General features: G+C 44.1%; 1 protein-coding gene across 5 annotated transcripts in view; it reads right to left on the reverse strand.

Annotated features, from left to right (window-relative positions):
- Window positions 1-323: 323 nt before the first annotated feature.
- Window positions 324-13,622, reverse strand: part of UBE2H (ubiquitin conjugating enzyme E2 H) — a 103,766-nt gene continuing 90,467 nt past the window's right edge. For all 5 annotated transcript variants that reach the window (XM_047850984.1, XM_047850982.1, XM_047850983.1 and 2 more), the window contains 2 exons: window positions 9,028-9,156; window positions 324-4,669 (listed from right to left, as the gene is read on the reverse strand). In XM_047850984.1, coding sequence (XP_047706940.1) covers window positions 4,545-4,669; window positions 9,028-9,156 — 254 coding nt within the window. In that variant the 3' untranslated portion in view covers window positions 324-4,544. The remainder of the gene's footprint in view (window positions 4,670-9,027; window positions 9,157-13,622) is intronic.

The following is a 13,622-nucleotide window of genomic DNA, read 5'->3' on the forward strand; positions in this document are numbered from 1 at the left end:
CAGCCCTGTTTGTAGTCATCAGTCACCTGCCACTCCAGGTACTGAGGACTCCGGAGGTGGGGGCCTCCTACTGTCTATAAAGGCGACACTCCTTTCCCAAACTAATCCAGTCATCTGCCTGTGTAAGAGCTTCTCAGTCAATGGCGGGGGGAGGTGGGGGGGGGGGAGGGGAGCTTCTCAGTAAAAAAAAAAAAAAAAAAAGAAAAAGAAAAAGAAAAAGGAAAAGCCAACTTCTGCTGCTCAGTCATCAGATGAACAGGGAGAGTGTTTTTAAAAGTAGTCATGGAGGCTATTATCTTATTGATCAAAGTCCAGCCATTTGCCAAGGTATATACACATTTTATTTAAAAAAGTTTACAGTTTTCATTATACACAACTATTAAGAGGTTATAGTCAGAGGAGGCATTTGTCCTGTTGACAGAAGTGCCCGCTAGATCATCACAATGCAAGGAAAAAGGTGGAAGGGAGGAGATAGGGCAAGGAAAAAAATAAGCGATAAAAAGCTTAGATTTCAATTAAGGGCTGGTAAGTCCCTTTTATCTCTTCAAGTATCACACAATATGTACCAAATACAATCAGTAAATAATGGCCATTTCTTCCCAAGCCCACAGCCAAGACAGTATTTGCTGAATGGAGTCCTGGCCCCTCCTCAGGTTGCGTGGAGAACCTGAACAGCCGAGGGCCGCTAACTCCCCCTCCCCAAGGGGCCTCCACGCCAATCCCTGACGGAACCACCAAGGTGTTCAGTGGCCAGAGAAAATAGGAACATGGATTCAGAAGTCCAGAGAAATGCAGGTCTTTGTGCCCAATCAGAAAGGATTTGATTTTAGTCAAGGCGGCTATGAACCCGGTTAGGAAGTTGATGAAATAAAAAAGAACTCTTGCTAACTTTTGTTAATGGCTTTCACTCTTCTAATTGAGTCCCTAGAACATAGAAGGGCCATCTGCCATTCAAAATCAAACACCGGTTCCCAGAAAGCTGGGGTCTAGAAACTTCACCCACGAAGGCTAGCAGAGGACCTGTCTTTCATGATTCTCAGCCATCATAACAGGAGGCCTAATAAAAAGCAAGTGTCAGGCCAAGGCCGACCAGGGCTTGAGAGAGAGCATTTCGAGGGGAGACACTCCTCAGGAGCCTAGAGCAGCCAGTTGGCAATGAGAACGGCTTCTCAAGTGGAAGAACAATGTTAGGTACTGGAGACAGATACGGCAACTTCTGGTAACGATCTCACTAGTATAAAATGCTGGTTGAAACCGCACAGGAACCTCAGGGAGGGCGAGAAGGTTGAAAGCACACGAGCAAACTGCCAGCATCTAGCTTGGCTACCACTAAATGCGACCCACCAGGCCCCCGCACTGGGGCTGCAGGACGGCAGCGGTCACGTGCTGCGGGCTGCGGCCACCTCGCTCGTCGCTTTTGGCGCGAGCTTGAGCTCGGCCATTTGAACAGGGGCAGAGGATGGCTTGCGCTGGTCAAACCACAAGGTAAGACTTCAAAATGAACCATGGGTACGCTAAGAAAGGGAGGGAACCTGCCAGAAGCAACTCCGACCTACGACCACCACCTTTAAAAGCAATAACGTTCAGCCTTTCTGAGGGGCTCTGGGTGCTTTTCTGAGCATTATGATGGGAAACCTGGAAAAGCTTTTGGTGCCGTGACACCCCCTGCCTTACTGCATCTCATCTATTACTGGCGGCCCAGAGTCCTCTGGTTCACAGCCAGGCCTCCTTCTAGCTCCCGCTGTACCTAGAAGCATGGTCTCCGCCTCCAGCCTCCCTCTGCCAGGTACAGGAAGGGACAAAAGTTAGCATAGAAAGGGATTCTGTCCGACTTATCCAAAACCGGTTTCTCAGAGGAGAGGGAAAGCCCCACACGGAGCCCAAAACATGCACGGGAACAAGGTGAGCGCCCAGAAAGGACAGATTTGCACAGAATGAGAGGGTACAGCGTGATTTGGGTAGCAATTCCAGGAGCCTCCGTGTGCTAACAGGGAGCCTCATCACATCTTCATCAGACAGACTTGGATGGACAAACACACACGCACACATGCTACAGCCATGCTACACTCAGATCTGCTCCTTAAGCCCTGCAACCTCCCCAACACGTCTTCGTCTGAGAATTCCACACCGCCAGGCTCCCAGTGCCAGAGCGCTCCGTCGGCGGGGAGCTGTGATGTCTTTTTATTCGAGAAAAGCGGATCTAGTTGGGGAGCAGAGCTGTGGCTCACACACATTCCCCTAAACTTGGCTCTACTAGCTTGTTTTTTGTTTTTTATTTTTTTTGACAAGATCAAAAGCAATTATTATCTGGACATTATTATTTTTTTTTGAAAGGTAATTAGAACACTATTGTTTATACAATATTGAAAAAATACAATTTTTTATTGTTTGAACTCAAATCACCACCCAGCACTTTAAAGCCTACCCTAAGTCGCACCTACAATTTAAACGGTTATAGCACAAGCAAGCTGCTAATTCAGCAGGTAAGCAGGTTAGTGCCAGCAGAGACCCTCCCTCCCCCAAAGTAATGAGAAGACAACGCGCTAGAAAAGAGTTAAAGCACACCATTCCATGTTAAATAGTTAACACTACCCCTCCAACAAGCCACAAATGCTAGATAGATAACTCAGTACGGTTAACTAACCACAGCCCTACATAACTGCACTTTAAAAAAAATGTCTTTTTTAAGGAAACCTTTTGCTTCATGCCCGTAATTAACATAAGTAAATCCTTTGTCTTTTATTTAGGAAAATAATCATGCTAAGAGCAAGTTGTACTTTATATAGCTTTTTAAAGAAAAGACTGATTGTGCTTTTTGAATAAAAAAAGATAGGGTATCTTCCAACCTCACTGACTCAAACCTTGTGAAATAGTTAGCACTTCTAAACTAAGACACACATCAGAAAGAAAAATCATCCCGGTGGGACACTCACAAATTGTCTTGAGAAAGTTTTAGGATTGGCTAATTCTGCTATTGTCCTATTGGTTGTGGCAAAAAAGGGATACAGACTTGCTGTCTAAAGTTCTCCAAATTCAGCAGGCAACACTCCTGTTTGAAGAAAACCCTGCCGGCAACCTGGACCTATGGTTAGCTGAGCAAACATTTGATTAGCAGGCATTTTCAACTGTCTGATTTCCTCTTAACGCTTACAGGAGAGAACATTTTCCTCCTTCAAAACCTGTCCTACCACATCGCATTTCCGAATCTTCCCTCCTATCCAGTCACACTCTGAAAACAGCGGTTTTTTTTTCCCATGCAGAGTCACTCTGGGTACAAGGACCTTTATTTGTTCCAATTATTACTCATTTTAAATTTAGAATGTGTGTTGGGTCTAAAATACCCATTTCCCACTCCCACAAGCAGATGATGACCAGGCCGCTGCCAAGAGCGGCAGCAGAAGAGAAAACAAACCCAAATCATGAACGAGAGCACCCAGGAGTCACAGCCACCAGACGGGTCTTCTTGCAAGTCTAATGGTCCACTGAGTGGCTGCCCAAGGAGGAGGCCATCTCTTGGTGAAGATTAAATTTGCACCTTGTCTAAGCACGATTCACACACACATACACACACACACACACACACACACACACACACACACCAAAAAAAAAAAAAAAAGCCCCAACCACAACAACAACATAAAAACACCCACAACCACCCTCCAATTTAAAGCTCTCAGTCCAGGGTAGCAGTCCCAAAGTGGCCAACAGGATGGGGATGTGACTCTGCACGTGTTGGATGAGACGAAACAACTTCTCTTCTCCTCCTGTCCTGTCCTCTCAAAAAGGTATGGATTATAAGCTCTACCCCCAAGAAAAAGAATCAGGTTCAGAAAACACTTCCAAAAGGTTCTCCAAAGCAAAACACTTGCGGCTGCGGGGCCTGGTAGCGAGAAGGGCAGGAATCTACATATAAAAATGTACTTAAAATCCAGAGTCAAAAAATTGTTGTTAGGTTTCAATACTCCAATTAGCTCCCTGTTTTAAACTCTTACTCCGCGGAAACGGGGCCACCAAGGCTTCCCGGGAAGGAGCGGTTGGGGATCTGCCGTGGCGGCTCTAGGTGATCCCACAGCAGGTGCAGGCCTTCCTCCCCGCCCAGTTCCTCCCGACCGTTTTGAAAAAGCGCTATATTCTATCTTCACGTCCAAGAGCTGGTTGGTTTGGTTTGTTTCTTTGGAACCATCAATAAAAGAAGCCACTTTTTCCTGTTATTTTTACTCACGTCTATCTATCAGAGCGGCTGTTTCTTTCGACAGTTCAGTAGCACACAGGCTGACTTGGCCAAATGGACTTATGAATGCATGCATTCGGACCGCATATTGCTACCAAAATGGAATGTGGGGATATGCTATGCACCTCAGGTTGAGAAATGACCAGGAAATCAAGATCTAAAGGGTGATATATAATATATATATATCAATGCTATTATTCATAAAAACCTTGTTTAGTAATAAAAAAAATTGCTTTGTTTAAATATGAATATTATAGTCTGCTTCTCATGGTTAGGAAATAATAGTCTTTCTGAAAAGCAGGTGCTTTTTCTACTACAACTCCATATCCTGGGCCTCATCTTCCGAAAAGTCAGACATAGAACTCTCCGACGAGCTGTCACCGGTGCCCTCTTCCTGCTCTTTCAGTGCCTCCTCCGTCGCGTATTTCTGGATGTACTCTGCACAGAGGGTGGGGAGAAAGAAAACACAGGGGTAGTGAGCAGGCAGGCGCGCGCTTCAGTGACCCCCAAGCTGGCGAAGTCCCAGGGAAGTTTGAGCTTTCCTTACCTGCCAGGGGGCGGGGGGGGGGGGGGGGGGGGGGGGAGAAAAGAGGCCAGTTACTATGGTCACTAAAAACTAAAGGGAAAATCCCTCGGAAGACGTCTTTGGCGTTCGTGCATTCTGCCCCCTTAGGAAGGGAGGCAAAGCAGAAACCTGACTTGCAGAAATCTGAATCTCCATCCTAGGACTCCCTTGGGCCATCACCTCCCAGGTGGATGTGTACAAGGCAGCCGGCCACCCTGGGTCTTGGCCGCAGGGCACGGGAGAGCCGGCAGACATCCGGGATGGTGTCGGTGCGGACCGGCCTCCGGTTCTGCTGCCGGGGCGCCCTCGTTCTTGCCTTGTTGGGGTGTCCACGTGCTTGCACTCCTCCAAACTTGCAGAACTGGGAAAACGTGAACCTCACGCTTTCTCTTTATCTCCGTGTTAATAAAACTATTCACCTCCCAGGTAGAACAGGACTAGGTATGATTCCATGGTAATTTATAAGGAAATCCCCCATCATTTTTAGACTTGCAGTTATATAATTATAGTCAGCCCAAATCTATTATTTTAAGAATAGATTTTAGTCTAAACAGATCCTGCCTGTCAGGTTTTTGAAGCAGCTGGTAAAACAGTCTCTCAATCTGCTCAGGAATGAGCTGCTATCTGGAGACACGGCTCACCCGAGTGACTTTATCATCTACTATTTACCTGAAGATTTATGCTGCTGTAGTCTAGGCTGAATCTGCTGGCTGAAAATTTTAAGAGCTGCTGAACAAGCAAACAAACTTGTTCCTAAAAACTCGAAGTGCACACTGTTTTTAAGTAAATAGCCCACACATGATACGAAGAGACAAGACAGAACCCTGTTCAGAATGCCAGCAGGAGAGAAACACATCCTCACGTCCTTATGCTTTGTTTTTCTTCCTACGGAGTTGCAGGGATATAGCACGAGAGGAAGAGAAGGAAATTTGAATAATGTAATGCAGGGGCCTAGCGAGGAGTATTTTTTTTTATATTTTTAAAGGGTTGTTTAAAAAGAAAAAAAAGAATGCGTGACGGAGACTCTATGTGGCCAAATCTGGCCCTATTTACAGAAAAAGTCTGCAGACTTCTGACTTAGAGCCCTACGATTCCTCATAATGAAGCTTGATGCAGAGATGAGGTTTCAAAAGCTCCTGACTAGGTAAGAACTTACCTTATCTTTTAGGCAGACAGACAGAACGGTTTATTAGTCTTAGAAATTTTATTTTTACCCTCTAGTGGGTCAGTTCCTTTGCTTCATTTGTAGAAAGAAGTGGCTGCACTTTGACATTGTTGACACTGTAACGTGATACTTATTAGCGCTCTTCAGTATATTCAAGGGAACAAATATGTTTTAAGTGCTTTCAGGAGATAGAAAAATGGAAGAGCAAGGTCACTGATGAGCAGGAGACAAAGACGCAGATAAAAGCAGTTTGCTGCCAAGTGCCATCGGAGAGAAGCCTGGAGGAAGGGGCTCCAGCCTCTGAGAGCCAGGAAGGCAGGCATGCGTGCGCTGACCCTTGAGGGAACTGTCAGCTGCAGCGAAGGAGACACCATTCCAGGGGGGAAGCACAGGGGAGAAGGAAGTGGCTGGGATGGTGAAACGCAACACTGAGAACTACACTTGTAGCTGAAGCACATAAGGCAAAATGTATAGGTCTTGTAATAGGCTGTATGGTGCGTATATGGTTAAGTTACTCTGTTCTGTTTTTGTTTTTTTTGTAGGGTTGAAACTTCCCCGAAATAGGGTATACTGTAATATGTATTGTAATAATAGGTAGTTGGGTATCTGAAACTCATCCAATTTGATGGTCACATATTGATACATTTAGGAGTGCAGGCACAGATGTAGATCACACAGAGTGAGAGAGAGCCCTGAACAGCAGGCCAAGGTGCCACGCAGTCAAGGTTTTAAGCAGAAAGTGCCCCATCTTTAGACAGCTCCACTGGTGCCCGTCTGTCCTACAGGCAATTCATATTTACCTGATAAAAAAGCATCAACTATATATGAATGCTGACTAATATCCATGGTAAGAAAGGTTACATACCCTGACCTCTAACGCTAGGCATGGAAATGTCTGGTAAGGCAGCCTGGGAGAGAGGTCACATCTAGGCACACTTTTGGAAATTGTGGGGAAAGGCACAATTTTGGAAATTGTGGGGAAAGGCACAATTTTGGAAATTGGAGGGAAGTATCTACAGCTGTGAAGGGTGAATTAGCTCCCCAAGTGGTGACTGAGGATGAGAGAGGGTTGAAGAACTGGATCTTAAGAGAATGACCAGGTTTAGGAATGGAATGAGAAAAGCTGTCAGGAAGGGAAGGGACAAAATACCAAAGCTGCAGAGAAGTCAGGATAATGGGTCTTAAGAAGGGTCCAAATGAGTAGGAAGAAATGAGTTCACAGATTACCAGTAGAGGAGGGAACACAAGCTAGACCTCAGGGGTTTAGGGCAAGGGAGAGAGAACTTTGAAAAAGGCTTCTGAAACGGGGGTGCTTCTGATAGGCTAGGGGTGGAGGAAACCCAGGAGGAAGAGGAAGACCAACAGGCTGGGGGCCAGAGGAGTGAGTCTAAGCAATTAGGATAGTTCTTCTAGCCCTGATTTTCAGATTACGAAGGAAGACAAATGATAGCCAACACTGACATTTCAGCAAGCTAAAATGCCCTAAAAGCTAGAGCTTGTCATTCTGAAATAAAAATGTAAATCAGGTTTCTTTTGTAACTGGAACTACAGCGGGTCTGTACTAAAACAGGAATGGTGCTAAAGTGCTGAGGCACAATGAATGTACGAACCATAGAAATCCGCTCCACACCGAGGTATCTGTGGGTTGCAGACACGGTTAAGTGATTCCTATGCCATAATTTTAATAGAGTCTCATAATAGAATTTTATCTGCTTGAAACGGACTGCTCTTTTTTCCTTGAAGTACAGGTTTATTTGGCTTTACAGATACTCTGCTACATAAATTAGATTTTAATTTGCAAAATACTTGAGACTTACTTAATTGGTGTAGATTTATTTCTGTTTTATCTCAACAAAAGTACCAAACAATACCCGACAGAGATCAGAGCAGGCGGAGAAAACAAAGAAAAGGTAAGCTATTGTTCAAAAAACAGTGTCAAACGCACCTGTCTCATACCTACACGGTGTGGAGTGAAGGCCTATCTAGTCCAGGCTCTTATAAACTGTTTCTACTGCCACCTCTTGCAGACGGACCTCACAGGGGACACACAATTGGCAGGAGGTGACATTCCGAACTGCTATACAGATGGGCAAGTCACGCTCAAAATGAGGTGATACCAAGGCCTGCCATCTGGTTAAAGAGCAGGCCTACTTTCATGGACTCTGAATTCCTTCCCTTTCGGGGGGGCGGTGGTGGTGGTGGGCGGGAAGGACTTTATCTAGACTCTTCACTGTGAAGGTTCTCAAGCACACAGTGAGGTAAAAACGAACACCAGAAAACCTCTGTGGAGTTTTAGAGGTTCTTTCGAAACTGTAAGTTTGTTTCCGTGAACGTCACGTCTTACTAGCAGGTAAGCTAAGAAAGAGGAAGCGGGGTTTTACCTCCTGAAGGATGAGCAAGCTAGAGCTACTGCCACTGGTACCTTTCTAACTCAAACAGCACATTTCAAGTTTTACTAGAAAACTGGGCCCTGGGGCCAGGTATCTGCAGCAGATAAGAAATGGGCCCAGATGTAAAGTCTCCAAAGTCAAAGAAAACTAGTACGGGGCCAAGAAAAGAAGCCAGTTGGGTCTTCTTAATTCAATATGTAACATGATACCAAAAAAAAAAGTATAAGGATAAAGTTGGCGTTTCTCAACTTCCAGTTAACTGCTTTCCTAAGGGGCCAGGATGACACTGTCTGGAAACAACTGTGAGGTTATGCCTTTCAGTTAATACTTAACTATCCAGTCCAACTTTCTAATTTTACAAGACAAGAGGAAGCAAATGAAGGCTGAAGTTCTTTTGCACGGGTATCCACAGGGATTTCTGGCAGCGCTCAACACGTGCCTCCTGCTTTCTCATCCTCCCTTCTGCTCTCTCTCTCCTCTTCCTCCTTGCTGGGACCTTCAGCCTCCCGAGGTGTCCGTGACCCTCGGAACTGTAGGGGCTAGTGAGCTCTGCTCCAGCCCCCAGACGGCGGTCTCTTTTTAGGCCTGTTTCAGTAACTAAGGGCTTTTCTTTTAATGATCTCAAAGCCCCAAAGACAGAACTTCTGTCTCCAGTTGAAACCATTTGCCTTCTTACCTTTAATTTTCTGCTTGTATTCTTCTGGTCGATGGAGGTACATGGCTGCAGCATCACCATTGAGAGGATCTATGGGGTTGGGATAGGCCAACAACTGGGGCAGGAAGGACTCAAATATATTGGTAAGATCTGAAAAAACAAACAGAAATATGTCACGCATAGAAAAAACAAGTTCTCCTAAATTTACTTGAATTCAGTAGTCAAAACTGCTTATCTTCCTAAATAACCATATCGAAGTTTTCCATAAAAGTGTGCTCTGTTATACATATGACCTATATCACATATTCCTTTCAATACCAATTGAAAAATTTTTAATTTCATTTTAATTTGAAGAATCAGAAAAAAGGTGTACCTGATATTCGCTTTCAAAGGCAACTGTCCCAGTTCTAATTCACTCCACATTTTAGACCAAGAATTCAGAAATAGTACATTTGTTTAATTAAAATGTGTGTCCCCATACTCAACATTCTTACAAAATGAGTATCTCTTAATATCGCCTTTTTCTACAGCTTTGAAAATCCCTGCTCTGAAAAGTATTCAAGCACCAGATCTTACAAAGAATTTTATATGCCTTGACGTTTAATTCAATTCTCATCAGCTTTAATGGACATAAGTATAGCCAGGTTTTTTTTTTTTATAACCAGTTTTTCAATTATTCTGGCTGATGAAGGCAGGAACCTACATAGACCACTTAAAATCATAGATAATTGTAAGACAGAGAAACATCAATTTATTGAATTTATTAACAGTCATTTTAGTAAACATTTATTGACTCCCGTCTTGCCACATGCAGCACAAGGTGGCGGGTATACACATGACATTTACACACACGGCAAAGTCAACAAGAGCCCTGCAGTCCACACAGTGTTTTATAAAGGGAACAGGCCTTGTAAACCTGTGAAATAAACTACACGTTCCCGCCACTTCGGTGATGCTATGACTCCAGTCCATTTGCTCCTCAGTTCACAGACCGTGAAGTGTGATCTTAGCGCTTCCAGCTCTCTGCCCTGCGCCAGTCACTGTACCCCGTTTGGTAGAGAAATTTCTCTTTCTGGAGGGAATGCTCAAGTATAGCATAAAAACTACTCTTTCATTTATTCTGCTCTTCTCACGTATTTTCTTTCCCTTTAGAGTGAGCACTCTTTTTTTTTTTTTTAATGTTTTTTTTTTTTCTCAACGTTTTTTTTTTTTATTTATTTCTGGGACAGAGAGAGACAGAGCATGAACGGGGGAGGGGCAGAGAGAGAGGGAGACACAGAATCGGAAACAGGCTCCAGGCTCTGAGCCATCAGCCCAGAGCCTGACGCGGGGCTCGAACTCACGGACCGCGAGATCGTGACCTGGCTGAAGTCGGACGCTTAACCGACTGCGCCACCCAGGCGCCCCTAGAGTGAGCACTCTTATGCAGTATTTTAAATGAGCGTTTGGTCAAAGCCAAATCACTTTAGATTAGTGGTTCTCAGCCAGCGATGATTTGGCGTCTGGAGAAAAATCTGGTTGTCACATCTGGATGGGGGAGGAGGACAGGTGGTGCCACCAGCACTCATGGACAGAGGCAGGGCTGCTGCTAAACATACTACAATGTACAGGACATCCCTTTACAACAAATAATTATCTGAGCCAAAATGTCAACAGTGCTGGGTTGCCTGGGTGGCTCAGTCAGTTAAGCATCCAACTTCAGCTCAGGTCACGATCTGACGGTTCGAGAGTTCAAGCCCCCTTTCGGGCTCTGTGCTGACAGCTTAGAGCCTGAAGCCTCCTTCAGATCTGTGTCTCCCTCTCTCTCTGCCCCTCCCCCACTTGCTCTCTTTCTCTCTCTCTCAAAAATAAACATTAAAAAAAAAATATTTTTTTAATGTCAACGGTGCTGAGGTTGAGAAATCCTGGTCTAGATAAAAGGGGTTGACAACTTTTTCATAAAGGGCCAAAGTAAATACTTCAGACTCTGGGGGCCCCATTAAGTCTCTGTTGTAACTATTCAACACTTAGCTCTACCACTGTGGCTCAAGAGCAGCCACAGACAATAGGTAAACAAATGGGTGTGGCTGTGTTCCAATAAAACTTCATATACAAAAACCAGGCTGCCAATGTTTGTCATCCTCTGCTTTAGAAAACCCTATGAATAAGGGACAACTCTTCCTTGTCAGCGTAAGGCCTCCTAACAGAGTGAGCGGTTGGGAGAATAAGCCAGAGCCACACTATTTAACAGAACTTTCTACAATAATGAAAATGTCCTGTATCTGCGCTGTCCAATATGGTAGCTGCTAGCCACATGTGGCTGTTGAGGCACTGTGGCTGGTGGGACTGAAGAACTGAATTTTTATTTCATTCTAGTTAATTGAAATTTACAGAACTACACATGACTAGTAGACCCCACACTGGACAGTTCAGGTATCGATAGTGATGTCAAGGACAGTCCCAGGACAGTGAGCACAGTGTTGCTCCCGGGGAGCAGGTATTGACCGAGCATGTTCATCTTGAACCCCAAGTTATGGGGCCTTGGTATTACTATATGGACTGGAGCTATGTCACCTTCAACAGACTAACTTCCCAAAGAACAGCGTTATTATAAGATTCTCCGATACCAGGAATTGAGTGCAGAGATTCCTAGTCAAGAGAGCAAAACAGAAATAATCTTTCAAGGTAACCCCAATCACCTGCAATAAGGTTTTCCCTGTTATCTTACTTACAATTTTTTTTTTAAAAGGAAGCAACAAAAAAAAAAAAAAAGGAAGCAACATCAACATAGTCGATAAACCAACTGAAAACTACTCAAAGCTCAAAGGCTGATAGAGAAATAGAGAAAAACAGAGAATAAAAAATAGAGGAAAATATTCATGCTGTCATGATGGAAGGAAAAAGTCCATAAAATGGCATTTGTCTAGAACTGGAAGTATGTACAGTACATACAATAAACATACTTTAAACATATGTTTAAAAAGTCATCTTAAGGCAATAGGCTTACGACTTCTTTCACACTTCAAGTGACACTTTGCTTTTTTACCTTTAAAAACGGCATTTTCCTATAAGCGTGTCCTTTCTACTTTTGCATGTTTGAAATGTTTAAATAAAACACAAGTCTAAAAATTAAGGTAAATAAGTTCTGAAGAGAAAACAAGGTGTGGAAGTTTTACAAACTGAACACGATCCCAGAGAAGAGTTGACAAGAGTTACATCAACACTAATAATAGTAACAGGAATGGTAGCAGCCAGTGTGCTTACAAGCCAGGCCCTGGTAAACACTTCACACGTACACTCTTTTAGTGTCACGGCAGCCAAAGAGCTAATTACCATCTCCATTCTGCATATGGGGAAACTGCGGCACAAAGAGGTTATGCAACTTGTCCAAAGAGCGGATTTCAAACCTGGGCTTATCTACCATGCTGCCTTTGTCGGTAGATGAAATGAACGCTGTCTAAATTTTCATGGACGGCACAAGCTACCACATCTGGGCATTCAAACTGCATATCCTCAGAGACGGCCGCCCCCTACCTCAAAGTGTTCCCTTCTCACAAGTTCAAGGCCAGTAGAATGATCTAAGCAGAGAATGTTAAGGCATTTCTGTGGCTGAACTGTCTGATACTTCACAGAAGCAACGTGCTTGTTTTCAAGTAGCTCAATCACAGAAAAGTAGCCCACGGCTCTTCCCGGATATCCGCATGTGGTGACCTGGGAGGTCTCCTGTTGCATCGTCATTATAGGTGCTACCCAAAAAGGTTAGCAGCTGGGGTGCCTGGGTGGCTCAGCAGGTGGAGTGTCCGACTCTTGGTTTAGGCTCAGGTCACGGTCCCAGGGTCGTGGAATCGAGCCCCATGTTAGGCTCCACGCTGATCATGGAGCCTGCTGAAGATTCTCTCTCCCTGCCTCTCCCTTTGCCCCTCTCCCCTGCTCCCCCCGTGCTCTTGCTTTAAAATTAAAAAAAAAAGATTATATATATATATATAATATAAAGATTAGCAGCTGAATATTCCTATCAACAACAAAAACCTTAAAAAAAGTGTATTTTTATTCTCTTTCAGTAACTTCCAGAAGTGCTTTCGGACTTGAGAAATATGGCAGACAACATGTTTCATAACTAGGTGTTTCATGTGTTCCAGGAAGGGATTTTTATACCCTTTCCCCACTACTTTTAAGTTTCTCAAGCTACCAATAAGTGGCTCTTCCTAGGTATTTGTTCCCAACAAGTAAAAGAACCCTCAATTATTTGTTCTACCTTCCTGCGTTCTCCTGTCCTCCTGCATTAACACAGTTCTGATCCATTTTACAGATGTGCTGAGTCACACCTGTAAAAGAGAAGAGCAGAAAAGGAAAAGTACACAGCCCATTCCAGGCAAAGAGGGCAGATTGTAAAGACCAGGATGCTGTGGCTATGGGCATTTTAAAGTAGTAACACGACCCTGAAAGTGGCCGACAGAGTGATTACTATTGAGAGGGTCCTCCCCCACAAAACATCTCTACCAAATTGCAGATAAAAATGGTCTTTCAAGATAACTACTGGCAGAAAAGACCTAAACTACAAACCAAGAGTGAAACAAAGATACTCATCTTTGGAAAAATCCATCATAAAATGAATATTTTCCCCTAGAATTTAATAA

The sequence above is a fragment of the Prionailurus viverrinus genome, chromosome A2 (assembly GCF_022837055.1).
Source record: "Prionailurus viverrinus isolate Anna chromosome A2, UM_Priviv_1.0, whole genome shotgun sequence".
Taxonomy (NCBI): domain Eukaryota; kingdom Metazoa; phylum Chordata; class Mammalia; order Carnivora; family Felidae; genus Prionailurus; species Prionailurus viverrinus.